This window comes from Lycorma delicatula, chromosome 9 (genome assembly GCF_047948215.1).
Source record: "Lycorma delicatula isolate Av1 chromosome 9, ASM4794821v1, whole genome shotgun sequence".
NCBI classification, from domain to species: Eukaryota; Metazoa; Arthropoda; class Insecta; order Hemiptera; family Fulgoridae; genus Lycorma; species Lycorma delicatula.
Window position 1 is genome coordinate 106081069 of NC_134463.1, and position 16569 is coordinate 106097637.

At 29.6% G+C, this 16569-nt stretch overlaps 1 protein-coding gene and 1 long non-coding RNA gene across 8 annotated transcripts in view; one reads left to right on the plus strand and one right to left on the minus strand.

The window, feature by feature from the left end:
* The window catches only part of LOC142329704 (uncharacterized), a 71297-nt gene extending 55496 nt beyond the window's left edge, over positions 1-15801 (plus strand). Inside the window, exon 3 of the long non-coding RNA XR_012757569.1 lies at positions 15387-15801. This is a non-coding gene — a long non-coding RNA (uncharacterized LOC142329704). The remainder of the gene's footprint in view (positions 1-15386) is intronic.
* Positions 6258-16569, minus strand: part of LOC142329703 (transcription termination factor 5, mitochondrial-like) — a 48208-nt gene continuing 37896 nt past the window's right edge. For all 7 annotated transcript variants that reach the window (XM_075374416.1, XM_075374411.1, XM_075374412.1 and 4 more), the window contains one exon: positions 6258-9540. In XM_075374416.1, the coding sequence (XP_075230531.1) occupies positions 9315-9540 (226 nt within the window). In that variant the 3' untranslated portion in view covers positions 6258-9314. The remainder of the gene's footprint in view (positions 9541-16569) is intronic.

Genomic DNA, 16569 nt, shown 5'->3' on the forward strand with positions numbered 1-16569 from the left:
CTAAAATATACTTTTAATAAAATGTATGTTAATGTGTATGTATGTATATAATAAATGGTGGAAGAGGAATCTAAACTTAATTTGAAAAGAATAAGCAAACATAATAAAAAAATAATCCATAATGGATTAACATATAAATAAAAACTTTACAAACCAATCTTTTTTAATTCAATCTAGCAAAAATTCAAACATTTACTAAAATGACCAATAGATATTTTTTCTCCTACTTATGAGGCAGTTCATATATAAGCTTTTTACTCAAGGAGAAAAAATGGAGTAAATGTTGACCGATGAAAAGTGCCAAATCCAAGTTCAGAATTGGAATTGTTAACTGTTATACAACTTTTAAGTGTTATAACCATAATAAGTGTAGGTAATTTGACATGGGTTACAAGCCACTTTCCAAAACGATGCAGTCATTCTCAAGAACAACAAGACCCTATTGTACAAGGCTTACTAGGAAAGTGAGGATTACAGTGGTTTCCAAACAGTATTAAAAACCCACCAAAATATAACTGATATTTAACGCTACAAGCACACCTACCCTCAGTTTTACCACTTGGGCACTAGTGTGTAATAAACATAATTACTCTCCAAGTAAGTAACTCGACTGATATTTTTGATACATTAGGTATTTTATATGTGTCACAGTCACAATGAAACAATGGAAGAGATAATGTAAAGAAACAGTTTAATGTACCTATTTGTTGTGGTACGGTGTACCTATATGTTGTGAAACATATTTCAGTTGAAATATGTTTAGTAAAGTCTTGTAATATCATATCATTTTTTATTTTATATTAACATTAGATGATTCGCAGTTTTTTAAAATTTAGGAAAAATAATATTCAAGTAATATATTTTTAAAATTCAACTGCGGTTACTGATTACCAATAATTCCTCTAAAAAATGTTTATTTTCAGATAGCCAATTCATAATAATTTAATGTTTGTTATATTTTCATGATTATTTTTGTAAAATATAATTTTTTTTGAACTTTCATGACTATTTTTCAAGCATATCATTATAATGAAACCCAACAACACACAAATCTGAAGTCTATTTTTCCTGTGTTATTATTATTTGATATTCCATTAGATAATTTTCAAAAATGTTTGATGTTTTGGTTTGGAGAGACCGGTTTACTTTCTACAATTTTATTTTCTTCAAATAATTTTATAAGTCCAATGTACTTAATTGGCATGAGTTTGATGATAAATGAAAACTGATACAGCCATTCTGGAGTAAATTTATAAATCAAAATATAAACAGATCTGCTATACAAAACCTTCCTCCTCCTGCAACGGCAGAGACAAAAGTATATTTAACTTTTTTTTTAGTACAATATTATAAAATTTCATCGGGAGAATTGGCTGTTTCCTAATCAATTGTTTTTCAAAGTAAATATATGGAAGCTAAAACCCAATAGATTGAGAATTTTTGAGAGGGATTATGTGTGAGAAAAAGAGAGCTCAAACAATTTAGTATGATGCGTTAAGAATAAAAATACTTTAGAATACTTTACTGAGACATAATGTGAAAAGTTCTTCAAATATATATAAAACAGCTAAAAATTGCAGAATAATTCATTGAATGATTTCATTAGTATTAGAGAACATTCATGAAGTCACATAACCAAAACCTATATAGAAATGTACCCTTTAGTGTGTTTTTTAGTTATCTTGGCAAAATGAGTATTTTACCATAATTGTATAAGTGTAACAGCAAAGTGTAATCAACATGTATCTATTGACTAAAAATTTTAGGCATACCTTTCCTGATGAAGCAGTACAAAGTAAATTTATATACTTTTTTTGTTTAATGGCTAGACTTTGGTAAGCAGTGCTGTAGCAGGTGATACATTTAATTGTTGTCTGTCAGTTTTAAATGATCAACACATAGCATTAACCTGGTATGTTCTCTAAAAAACAGCTGGTAAGAAAACTTTCTCAACCGACTGGTCTCTTAATGTTGTTCTCAAGGCGACAAATAACTGAAGTTTTAATTGATGCATTTGTATTCAAGTAGTACACAAATTTAAACTACCTCATTTAATAGACAATCTCAGAACTATAAATGATTATGATTTTCTTAGAAATGAAATTCTGAGACAATTTCTTTTACTCAGATAAAGCATGGTCTTATTTTGTCAGATATATCAACTCGAACAGTATACATGTTACATGAAATGTATACAGGTACATGAAAAGTTACATTAAATAAATTATTTACTGCTCAGCAGTTATAATTTTCTGCTGAGGTGATTGAAGTAGCAATTTTTCATAAATGATTAAGTTTAAAAACACGAAGCATAAAATTTATAATTAAAACATAAAAAGGACATACATATAATCAAAATAATGTCATTAAATAATCTGTGGTGGAGTGGTAGCATCTCAGACTTTCATCCACAGGTCCTGGGTTCAAATCCTGATCAGGCATGGCATCTATCATATTCTAAAAAATTCCATTTCCATATCCCACGCACAAGCTTAAAGCTTATGTAGTGATACCATAAACCAAAAATAAAAAATAAAATAAAAACTAAACCCCTGGATCGTAAAATCTTTATAAATTTAATAATTTTTTTTTGAAATGGCTTTAGTATTAGTTTCACAAACTTAAGATGCCATTTGGCCAACTATAAAACAATTTTAATCTAACATTAAATGATTTAATTGCTGAACATTATTGAAAAATGATTTATGTTTTTCATTATTGATGGTTGTAATGATATTAATTTACAAATATAAACTTTTGCAATGACAAATTAAATCAAATTTTATTAAAAGGTTTTAAAAAACTTACTTTAACATTTTTTCAGTCACCTTTGCAATCCTTTTCATTGAATGGTGCTGCTCTTTTCACACTAACATCAGCTGATGTTACTGGTGATTTTTTGTATTAGTAGACATGTATTCAGAATGTAGCTAAAAAAATGTGCGTCATTTTATTTGTGTTTGATCATTTCATAATGAAATATAAACACTTAAAAACAAAACAGTTGTTGAACAGACACACTCCTTAACCACATTCTAAATACTTGTAAACCTAAAATCTGGCAATAATAATATCAGCAATAATGTCATTGTAAGAACAGCCACATCAGTTACTGAGAATGTCATAAAGATAAAAGAAAATATTTTAAATTTAAAAAAAAAAACATTTTCTTATAAAATTTGGTTTGGTTTATTGTTGCAAAAATGTATATTTTTAATTAGGAACAAATTTGTTTTACCCTTGTTAGCATCTGACGAATGAGAAAGGTGGTTGTAACAATATGATACTGTATGACAAGAACATAAAACTATGCGATGTATAAATCTTTTGGTGACTTTCTGATGGCTAATGGCTTCCATGTTCCCTGGATCTCTTGTTTCAAGAGTTTTATTTGTAAGATCTGTTTTCAGGAAAAACCCACACTCAATGATTGATATCTCCAGTATCAGTGCATAAATTGATCTTTGTAAATAAATGAATTCCTTTAAATGTGAATTGTACAACTTTATGAGTTCTTATCTGCATTGAAAACATCATCGAGTGTCTAGAAAAGAATTATACTTTTCTATACATATTGAAAAAGCACAAATGAAGAGCAGTGCACCTATTTAAATAAGAGGTGCTTTCTAGAACTCAGAAATGAAATTAAAAAACCCAATACAGTCACCTTAACCAAATGCCAATAATTCAGGAAAAAGACTTTAGAAGTTAAACCAAATTTCATGGTCAGAAGATGTAATTTCAAAAAATAAATATATGATATAAAAAAAAACATAACTGTAACATATTTTTAAAAAAGTACAATTATATATATAATTACGGGGAGCTTGTACCATGAAATTCTACAAAAAGTTGATTTTGCTTTTTCTATTTCTTTTAATACTTTAAAGTACGCCCTTTCAAGTGATATTAATAGTTTGATAAAAAAAAATATTATTTTGCTTTAAATCGTTTTTTAAATTTTCATTTGTATGGTACTAAGGTATCCTTCTTTTTGTAAAAAAACTTACTCTATTTCTGTTACAAAATTTTCTACTATGTAAGGAAATTTCTGTTCTTTCTTCTGTACATCACTGCATGTATTTTTGCCTAGTCAAGATTATAAATAAAGTTGTAATATAGACTGATGTAACATTGATTATAAATGAAGTTGTTTTTGCTATGTCTGTAAGTACAGAAAAGGTTTTAGATGTAGAAATTCAGTCCAAATATTGTACTGTATGCAAGAGAGATATGGATCAAGATAAGGTTATAGTTCATTTAGAAGAGGTCAGTGTTCAAAAAATGTTGTCGGAGTAAGTGGAAGGATGGAGGCAAAAGGTGCTATAGCAATCTTTGCTTGTTCACAACAGCTTCATGATTTTCACTACACTAAATATTTAGGAAACGGTGACAGCAAGGGATACAAAAGAAGAATTTTGTATTCCATAAGGAACAATAATGCATATCACATATCAAGCGCATGGATACTTGCCTTTGTAATCTACGGCAAGAATTAAAAGGAAAACTTCTATCGGGTGGGAAGAAGATCAACGGTAAAGGTAGGCTTCCAGACAAAGCTATTGACAGCTTACAAAAATATTATGGTTTGGCCACTCACAGAAATGTAGATAATTCAAATGATATGCGGAAAGACATCTGGGCAAAGTACTTGCACAAAAAAATCAGCTGATGACAAACCGCAAACTTCTAAATCTTCTTCTGTGCTCACAAGGTGAAAATTTGTGGTGTAAATATAATAAAGGTTGTGTTTATGGAATTCCTTACACTTACAACAATGTAATACCTGCAGCTGTCATGGATGCAATAAAGTCAGTTGTCGCAAGATGAACTTCTAAGTAACTGTCTACATGGTAAGACTCAAAACCCTAATGAATGTTTTAATTCCATTATATGGTCAAGGGTGCCAAAATCAATATTTGTTGGATGAAATACACTAGAATTAGATGTTTACGACTCTGTGTTAATTTTCAATATGGAAATACAGAAGGAGTGAAAGCGATAGAAAAACTGGGACTGCTGGGTGGAAGAAGTACAATGCAAGGGTTTGAATGATTTGATACCAAAAGGGTGAGAAAAGCAGAAAAGGAAGTACAAAAGTTACTTTAAAAAATAAATGAAGCAAATACATGTAAGAGAAGGCTTAAAATAGAAGAAAATGATCTAGATGATCCTGAATATGGAGCAGGAATGCACTAAGAACATGAGTTATGTCACAGTTTCTTTATTTTTAATGTTCCTGCAAATTTTATTTTTTAAAACAAAGGTACGTTTTTCTCAAACACTACTGCAGTTAGGAAGGTGAAATTTTTACACAGCATGTAGGACATTGCACTAAGTGCAGCAGAAAAATTACAAAAAAATAATATTCACCAAAAACTAATAAAAAAAAACTCAGTAAGCACAACTAACTGCCTTATCTGTGTAAAAATGTCACCTTCCTAGCTGCAGTGGTTTTTTTTTCAAATTTGTACCTAACTTTATCAAATTTAACATAGGCGAGATACATGATACGAGTTCCTCTTAAAAACATAATAGCATGTTATTCTATAATAAATGATGATGGTATGTAGAAATAGTAACAATGAACTGTCCAATTCATCCTGAATCTAATAAATGGATTGATAATCAAGTTCATCCCTCACAATCTCATGGTTCCATAATAACTGGAGTATCTCTGTGAATAACGTCTTAAGAGTGGAAAGAAACAGTAAGAAATAAAAGCAGTGATGTAAGATATAACCTGCTAACAGCCTAAATCACATTTAATAAATTCCCATACAATACTGATGAAAATCAATGTTTAGTCCAGTTTTATTACATTACTAGTAGCTTTTAATAGTCGTGAACGTGAATGATATATCAATTGATGACTTAAAATTTTATGAGTGCAGTCATTTCTGCTAGGTTCTGGGAGACACCCCTCATTAGACATTGAAAGGGTTGATTGGATACAAATTTGTTGTCTGGGTTACATTTAATAGTACTCTCCCGGTAAGTGTCACACTGAAATAAAACCTGCTGCGTTACTGTAATTAAGCTGGATAGATGCTGCAAGATTCTAAAATCCTTAAGTATAAGAAAAAAATTTTCTATAACATTTTTGGCATTTCGGTATTAAGAACCCTGCTGGACTACAATTCCCAAGAGATACTTATATGAACAGAAGAGAGTTGAACAGTTGATAGATGTGCCTAGTCATAGTATCAAGTGAAAATCGTATAAAACTAATGTTTAGAAAATTCATAGATTGCATAGGCAATTTTAAGTTGGTGGCTTTATTGTACTTAGTTGGAGACATTTACAAGAATTAACATGTAAGTATAATTCATGTTTCATAACTGCATGATGCAGATGCATGCATGTATATTCATAATAAAAAAAAAATGCCACAATAATTCATTTACATTCCTTATTAATAATTAAAAGACACATATTACATTATTGAAAGGCGTTACATATTTTTAAGTACATAAGCACACAATATACTAATTATTAATATATAATAAAATACATAAATTACACTATAGATTTTGAAAGATATGAATAACATTTAATTATTATTATTATATAAAGAAAACATAAATTAACACTTTTTATTATACATATAGTTTATTTTTATCACAAAAATATGGAATGATTTATTTACAGCGGTATTCATTTTGCATTAACTGTTATAGCCAACTGTATTTCCTAGCAATTAAAAATAATTAAAAAAACTAAGTACATTACAATTTCTTTACATTAATAAAGGAAAATATAAGAATATTATTTAATATGAAAACTAATTTTTCGATAATTATGTATAAGAATATTAAAATCTTATTTAAACATGCATTATTAGTTTAAGCGTAAAATATTTTCTTCTTTAAATTATCTTATAAATAACAGGTAATAAATAACTATCCCAGATAAGAAATAATTATATATCTGGGAATTAATAGTTCCCAGAACCTTTACTGTTGCGTCCAAAAGTTGTCTTGAAACAAAACCAAATCATAAAAATTAGAGACTACATAAAAAAATGAAGAAATGGTTAATAGGTGCTTGAGTAGTGAATATGGAGAAGAGATGGGAGCTATACAAATGGAACTATATATATGCTGTAGAGTTTGCATAAGACTTAGAGTTAGTGTGCTAACTAACAGTGTGACAAATCGCCATAAAAAACGTCATATAATTCTCATGAGTGAATGTATTACCCCAAAGAAATGGTTGTATTTAGCTCTTAATAGTAACACCAGGTTGATGCTTCATGTAAAAATGATTTACTACATAACAGAAGGACTGGTATACTTGGCCCAGCCAAAGTAAGAGCTTAGATGTCATGAGCAAACTGCATAATACTACTTTGCCTGAAAACTCCACATATCAAATCGAAGTATTAATTTATCATACTGTATGCGATAATAATCTCATATTTACATTTACTAATTATAATCGATACGTAATTAATTAATTCTTTAATTAACCTTTTAATTATAAAATTCTTTTACAACCTTTATACTAAATTATTCATGTTTACTTGAAACTTCTGGCAAGTTCACCCGACCTCGCTGAACGAATCGCTATCACTCTTTTATTTTTACTTTCACTATCAGAGTATGTTCTGTCATTTCATCTTATCAGTGGTTCCAGTTTTTCATACTCTTTTTCATTATTTTTTTTACTTTTTCACAACAGGGTTTCCAGTCACCATTCATGGTAAATTTTTTTCTCCATACTTAATTTTTCAACATTTGTAAAAGAAAATGTTATCACTTGCCACATGTCTTTTAATAGCTAACCATACTATCTCAATCGAATTCAAATCGGGATGGTACGAAGGGAGTCTAAGAACACAATGTTTTGGGAAGTTCATCCAAGTGATATTTTTGTACTTTTTTGTGTAACTTTACTAATTCATATAACTGTGGTTTTGGCATTTTTGAACTATATGGAATATGGGTTTTCTCCAGCCAATCAGTCCTATCTTTTCTTCTGGAGTTAAAATTTGGCACTTTATCAATAACTACTATAATCGATCTAAAATATGAAATTGGTCTATATTTATGTTGTCATGGTAGCTGCCACTTTTCAAACTGGCTTTCCAAGTTAGTAATGCGTTCAGAATAAAACTGATTTCTCCTCCAGCATGAATTACTATTACCTTTATTAACTGGCAGATGAAGTCCCTCAACAATACCATCAGACTTCAAACTTTGTCGAACAATGCGAACTTAAAATGTAAGTTTTATCCAAATAAACGATTGTAGCATTGCTTTGTTTGTACTCGAGCCATTGCCTGCAAATATTCAATTCTCTTCCATCTGATATAAAAGTTTTCAGTTTAATGCTATTTGAAATCTACCTCTGAAAATAACAGCTAAAGTTGATTCACTGCCTTTAAAATCACTAGATGACTGAATTTCTTGCATTTTTTTTTATAGTAGATAATTCAATTTTCTATAAATGAAATTTATTAACTGTCCTTTTTAACTACACCTAAATCAAAACTGTCCAGTCCACTGACAGGTTTCGAATGTTGTTTATACTCTTTCAGTGTACTGAAAGAACACAATTGAAGAATGTCTTTTTCTCTCTATTGATAATTTCATGTGCTTGACTCCTAAGTTTTTTTTCTTAACTAGATTTAAATTCTGTCATGACAAACCACACTAATAATACACAAGAAATTTGCGAAAAAAATGAGTAAATTAAGTTTATTTCTTTATACACACATTGTGTACTACAAATGTTTGATCTAAATATAATCGTGACATGACATTATTTCTAACTGCATGTTTAATTTTTTATAGGCCTGTATGTAATACCAATCAGAGCATTGGTTAAGGAATTATTGTTTACAAGATTAAGTCATTAAGAATTTTTATACATGTAATCAATTCAAGTGGAAAGAACTGAACACACAACAATATAAATGTATTGTTTGGGTGCCCGTATTGTTTGCAAGTCAAAAAATGAAATAAAAATAATGTTTTGGAAAACAATATGAGATGACACAAGCTCACAGGTTTGCTGGGGCAACTACCATTTCACTACAGTATGTACTCACTCTTTTTTATATTAAAAGTTGTGTGCTTATTTACAATAAAGCTATAAAGATATTTCAATTATCTTTTTATGGCAAAATAGTAAAGGTGATCAATAAAATAAGATGGTTTAACTAAAGTTAATTTTTTTTATAAATAAATATTTGAAAAAGTTTCTAATGTTTCAGAAAATAATAATAAAAAATAGTATTTTCTTTACAAACTAATAGTAAATTGTATATTAAACACTAATCTTTATGTTGACTAAAGAGTCAACTGTAATTAATTAACATTATCATGAATGACATCTGAAGAAGCTTTTTGCAGAAAAGAATCTTTGTTTTTGTAACCCCAGATTGCTTCTTTGCTGAAGTGAAAAGGCTGTTCAATTTCGTACAACAGCAATGGCAGTATGGTCTCTCTATGCAACTCTCCATTTTCAGGATTCCTGCAGCACTCTAATCCAGATTTAGAATGAATCTTTGATAACTTTTCTTGTACCACATTCCTAGAAAAAGCAATTCAAAAAAGTTAATTTTATTGAATATAATAAAATTGAACCTGATACTGAATATATGTGGGATGTTGTGTAAAGTTATTAGGATCCTGGCAAATAGATATGAAGAACTTCTATTTTATAGGTTTAAGAGTTATTATTTTTAACAAAAGTCATATAATAAAGAAACAAGTCTCAAATGGTGTTAAACTTTCTGTGCTGAACACAAATTAAAAAATAGGAAACTACCTAATAAAACAAAAGAATGATGACTCTCTGGTATGTCTGAATACATTTTACCTTCAAAGTTTTCTTAACTATTTCATTATGCAATAATAACTAATCATGACAACAAAAAATGGAAAATACCTTACAATAACTCTGTAGACAATGTAATTTTTTAAGATGGGTGAAGTGGAAGTTAAAAAAAGCCTATTAAAAATAAAAGATTGGAGGAAAACTTCATAGTTTAATGCAAAAGTAAGACAAGGTTTTTTTTTATATTTCAAATGAAGTTTATTAAACCAAATATATGCCGTTTTGAACATCTTTTGCCATTTTAGAGGTAAACGATCAAGTCAATGTAGAACTTGTGTTTTCTGCACAAAAAACTAGGTGATTTTCACAGGCCTATTGAAGCCAACTTTGAGTTCTGTAGAGACTGAAGCAAATGACAGTCCAGTGTAAGTTCAGGAGTATACAGTGGATGCACTAAAACTTCTGATCAAACTCTCAATTTTTGATAGGATATGTATGGGTGATGAAAGATGACAACTTTACTATCAGTCATTTCTGGCCTTCCAGTTGTTGACAGTAGAGGTTAGAATCAAGTGGTTGCAGCTCGCAGTGAACAATTCTTTTCTCCTGACACACATACAGCATCAGTTTTCATGGCATAAATACTGACTTTGCCACCATGTGTGGAGCTTCACCTTGCTTCAATCACAATCTTCCATACGATCCATTTTTTGTTGCATTGGAAATTCACAAGTAGAAATTCAATTTATTAATTTTTTAATTGTTAAATCTTGCTATCAAAAGAGTTTATATTTTCTTGAAATAGTTTAAATTTTGGCTGAGGATATCAACCAAAAAATAGATTATATCATGACTGCTAACGTGCCAGTATTGCTCAATGTTTTTTACCATGATTTCATCTACTTTTTCAGTCGTTGGCCGACCAAAGCGAGATGCATCAACATAAAAATTTTCAAAATGAAAAGGCATCAGCTTTGTGCCTCATGTGCAATGCATCATGTCCACAATTTATTTTTTTAGCAGAAGTTGCATTCTTACCTTTTTTTGTAGTAAAATTTCAAAATGAATAATTTTATTTTTACTATTTTCAACACACAATTTTTAAATAAATAAACTAATGCACCATAATCTTTCTAAAAATACTCTGTGATATGTCACCTTTCAAAAGCATGCAAGTTTCCAGATTTGTTTATATTACTAGAGTTATGTAATCCTAAAACTATCTTCCAAGAGAATTATTCACTACTCTTATATGCACAAAAAAATTTTCTTCTGTTATATTGGGATTGGGGAAATTTTCTTTGTATTCTTCCAAGAGAATATAAAGAAAATTTCCCCAATCCCAATATAACAGAAGAAAATTTTTTTTGTGCATATAAGAGTAGTGAATGATATTGATAATTGGAGAAATTTGCTTGAAACAAAATAATATTTCATTCTATTTTGCAGATGTTTAATAAAATGTATAAGGAACTACTAATATTTCAACAAATGTTTTTTTTATCCAATTAATTTAAAAGAATGTTAATGAAACAAGATGGTTTAGGATAAGGGAAGAACATATTGAAAAATCCAAGCCTTATGTGATACAGAACAAGTGTACGATTAAAAAATGATATGATAAAATTTAACATAACGTACAAATTTCTCAGACCAAACCCGAATAAAATCTCAAAAGAAAAAACATGATATAAAGCTATAACAATACACACCTATTAAGCACTGGTTTTATTATTTTTTAATGATAAAACACTTTATGATAATATTAATTGTTTTGCATGTGATATGGTTTTCAGTCAGAAACTGAGGGGTATGAATGCTGTTAAACTTTTCTGACTGTTAAAGAATTATTCATTTGAAAATCAATAAAATTTGGATTAATTTTTAACAATGATTAGAATTTATGAGTATATTTTTATTAAGTAAATTTTTATTTTAGCAGAGAAGATACATTTTTTTTTTATAAATTTTAAGTTATAAATTAAAAACGTTTTTTAAATTTTCAAACTAATTAAATTTTTTATTTTGTAATAAAAGATTTATTTTTTATTATATTTTATGTTATCATACTATTACCTTTTTTTGACTGAATTATTACATATTTTTAACTATCAAGGCTTTTCTTTCTTTACTTAAATGTTATTTTTATTGATTTTTTATTAATATTCAAAGAGATTTATACAATAGATAATAAGAAATACTGGAAAAGCATTTTAATGTTAAAAAAGATATTCTGATTAATCTTCTTTAAAAGAAGTTAAAAATTACTTTAATAAGTAACTAGACATAAAAATTTTAAATAAAAATATAAGAAGAGGTCTGTAAATAAAGTAATGAGACTGGTTCAGAAAAACTTTTTATTTACAATCTTTTAATTTATATATATACATGGATTCTATCACCTTCGAAATAGTTCCTTTGGGAAGCTACACAATGCTTCAAACGGTTTTCCCTCTCTCTTCGTATCAGTGTTGGAACTCAGAAACCAGAGTATCCTTCAGATGGTAGTTATTTTTTTTTTGTTTTCTACGTTCCAAAATGGTGGTGTCCTTTAAGGTGTTTTTTTAGAGTTGGGAACAGGAAAAAGTAACGGGGACTCAAGTCAGTTGAATAAGGTGGTTGAGGAACTACAGGAATGTTATTCTTCGCCAAAAACTCATTAATTGAGAGTGCAGTATGACAAGGAGCATTGTCAAGATGCAGCAACCAGTTGTCTGTAATGCCTGGTCTCACGCAGGCATCTCTTTTCCTAGTCTTTCAAGAATTTTTCGGTAAACATATTGATTTACAGTCCTGTAATCAAAAACTCCTTATGGACAACGCCATTACTATCGAAGAAACAAATTAGCATGGTTTTGATTTGCTCATTTTTGCTTTTTTGGGACAAGGTAAGTTTGAAGTGTGCCACTACTTGCTCTGGCGTTTTGTTTCTGGGTTGTACTCAAATATCCAAGATTCATCACCAGTAATAACATTTTTTAGAAAATCAGTTTCAATTCGCCCTAGAAGATTGCGGCACACTTCCACCCTGTTTTTCTGTTCAACAGTGACGTTTTTTAGGACCAATTTTGCACAAACTTTTTTCATGTCCAATTCATTTGTCAAAATTTTATGGACTACAGTACGGTTTAAATTCAATTGTTCTGCATTCATGCTGACAGTTAATAGCTGGTCATATCATATTAAGTTTCTGATTACTCAACATTGTCTCTTTTTGACGTAAACTGTCTTCCAGAGCGTGGATCTCTGCAACTGATTCCCGGCCATCTGAAAATGCTTTAAACCACCTAAAAACTTGAGCTCATGACAGAGGTTAATCTCCAAACGCCCTCTTCAATTTTGAAAAAGTTTCAGTAGTATTCTCACCGAGTTTCAGGTCTCGAGGTTCTCAGGTTTACAGGTTTCGAGTTCTCAGGTCAACGCAAAACTTGATTGCACAACATTGCTCATAATTAGTGTCACTCATTTTTGTAACGCACAACAAAAATTCGTTTCACGAAAAATTTGTTTACGTCTCACATGGCAACAATAGACTAAAAATATTAATACCTAATCAACTGTTATATACATACAACCATACATTTACTAGTAACTTTACAATGTTGCCACTTTTGCTGCCAAAAAAAAAGTAGTCTCGTTACTTTATTTACAGACCTTGTATTTAAAGTATAGGGTGCCTGCACTTTTGAAAATTACTGTAATTTTGTGTTTTTATACTGGGTGTTTGAAAAACTAAACCTTATTCCTGAATAAGGTTTCCTAGCATGTAAGCAGGAATTGTTTCCACAGCTGCTGTTATTTTTGACTATTTTTTATTGGTATATGGTGTCTTTTACGTAGTCCCAAAACAAGAAATCACTTTCAAGAAGTCCTTTCACAAGAAAGGACTTCACAAGGGCCAAGCAATGGGAGCTTCTCTGCCTATCCAGCCTTTTGGGAACTTGTTGAGTGCAGTCTGCACAACTTTTGCATGATATGGAGGGACTCCATCCTGTGAAAATTATGCCCTCCATATTTTTAATCTGTGGAAACACAAAATTCTCTAACATATCCTTAAATAATTCTACACTATGCTGGTAATAATCTGCTCATGGCAAAAAAAATGATCCAAAACTTTTATTACTTATGATACTTCACCAGACATTCACTTTCAGACAGTTGTGAACGAATTACACCAATTCATGTGCCTTTTCTGAGTTCAATACTTGACAACTGGTGATTCACGACTCCACAAACATGAAATGATGTTTTATCAGAAAATATGCTGTAGGTAGTTTTCACAAACAGAAATGAAGTCTAACATGGTCATTTCAAATTGAATATTTTATGGCATATCATTAGGTTCAATTTCATGGAACAGCTGAAGTTTATAAGCATGAAGTTTCAATTGCTTGTGAACAACTAACAATTCTATTACAACAAACACTATGAACTGAACATTTTGGACTTCACTGGAAAGACAGCCGAATCCTTTCTGTGTTTCTTTTAGGCCTTCCCTGGTGAGTATCCTTTTAAAACTCTTCTGGTTTTAAATCAACTTAAGCTTAAAAAGCTGATTGTAAATAGATCACACCGCACAATGAAGCTACATCAGTGTTGGAAACTACGTTGTACTGTCATGTGTGGATTGACTTCTACCCAAGTTTGTTCATTGCGAAGGTTATTGATCCCGTCTCAAGTAAACTTGTCAGTAAATAAAAGGAACCTGTGTAATCGGCGGTTCATGTTTAACTAGTTGCAATATTGAAAACATAGAGGAGGATCTCTTGGTTGAAGGTTTCAGACTCATTTATGGTAAGGATACAGTTTGTTGTTACAAAGTGTTCTCCACACCATAGACTGAGAAATCCAAACCACAATTAAGACGTCATGTACTAACACCTAAACTGTGTTGAATAGCTTCGATAATGGTTTCATCAATACTAACATCATGATGGGCAGAACGGTCGTGGTGAGTGCTAATGATAGGAAGTGTATCTATTTCTCGCTGTGTATGAAATGTTCCACTAATTATTTTAGGATTTGGAACTCTGTAGTTAGGAAGAAGTCTGGTATGCTATAGTTGCATTTCCATCACACACCCCCAAAATAAATACCACGTTGTTGTATTGCTCAAAGTAAATAACAAAGCCATTGCTGAAGTCTTATCATCAATTAAAACAAATACAAGCATTAATTAAACTACACTAAACTGACAACAATTCACAGCAGTAGTGCAAGACATGCAATGCACTGATGACACAACATAAAATGCATTGTTGGCCAGCTGATTTCTGTTATCAACTTATGAAACAAACCATAATTTATTAATCTTATTTTTATGTTATATTAAACATTATATTTTGTTTCATTGCACTTTGTAGGAAATCAACTATGCTTTGTACATATAATCCCTTAGTTTTCAAATAAGTGTTAGTAATAAAATAAAATTTTGTGAACTTGTATTTGTTTTTATTGGGTTATTTTCATCGATTTTCTCAGAATTAAATTCTCTGCTAGTTTTGATAATTTTATGCATTTCTTAGTCATTTAACAAAGTTTTTCTATTACAAACGTAAAGAATGTGTTTTAAGGCAACAAATTTTTCTGCTTTACATCAGATATTATGAAAAATACTGGATATATGATCTCAGGAAGCACCAGTAACACTACAGGAATCACCTGCGTATATAAATATTAAATGGAATATAAACCACCAAAACTTAGAAAATAGATAAGTTACCATATTAAATTCAAGAATCGATTGTCGGCGGTATTCTGCACATTCAGTCTATATTAAATCATATAATTACATTAAAAATATATTTATTTATGACTTAATTTGTTCAAATTGTTTTCTTTTTTGAAAATTTTGAAGTCTATTAAATTGTATTAGCAAAGTGGTCAATATGTTAAAATAATTTTTTTGAATTTCCAAAAAATTATATTTATTTCTTATATTTAAAAAGTACAAATTTTAAATGAAAAAAATTAAAAATTTTTATAAACAACCATTTAAGAAGATAAAAAGCATTTTCTTTATTACTGTGCATTCTTAATTAATAATAATTATTACTGTACATCAAGAAAATATAGCTATTTATTCTGAAGAAATCTGGGCTGCTGAACTTTATTGTAATTCATGCATTGCTTAACTTTACATTTACCTACATAAATACTTTATTTATGCATGGAATCCCCAATTCTTTTAGGAGCAGTACAGTATTAACTGTTTTCAAGGAATGAGTAAAATATTTTCCAGATAAAACCGTGTTTTAAAAAACAAAATTTAAAGTCAGTACACAAACTAAAAAATTACACAACTTATAAAACCTTAAGTTCCTCTATAGAGTTATTCATCGGCATTTATTAGATCTTTATAAACTAAAAAACTAGTATAAATAATTTTCCATAAGTCTAAAACTTCTTTTACTATCTCTCTACCAATCAATTTTTTTAAAAAATTAATACATCTAATCCTGCCACTAGCTGTGTTGCCATGTACATAGAGAAAAGCCTAGTTAATGCATAACTGAACCACAAAATAAATTTTAAAATTCTGCAAACTGAAACCAGTGATTAATGGAAAACATTAACAAAAATATGACTTTATTGTTTTTGATTCTTTCAAGAATTTTTCATAACTGCTGAAATTTTTTCTAAGGAAACAAAAGCTGCATCATAAAGTAGCATTGATTGTAAAAAATATTTCTATTCATCTCGATGTGAAATCTTAGATGACAACATTAAGACAATTTCTCTGTTTTTCAGTGTTGTTAGTTCAGCCTTTAGATCAAGTTGCCA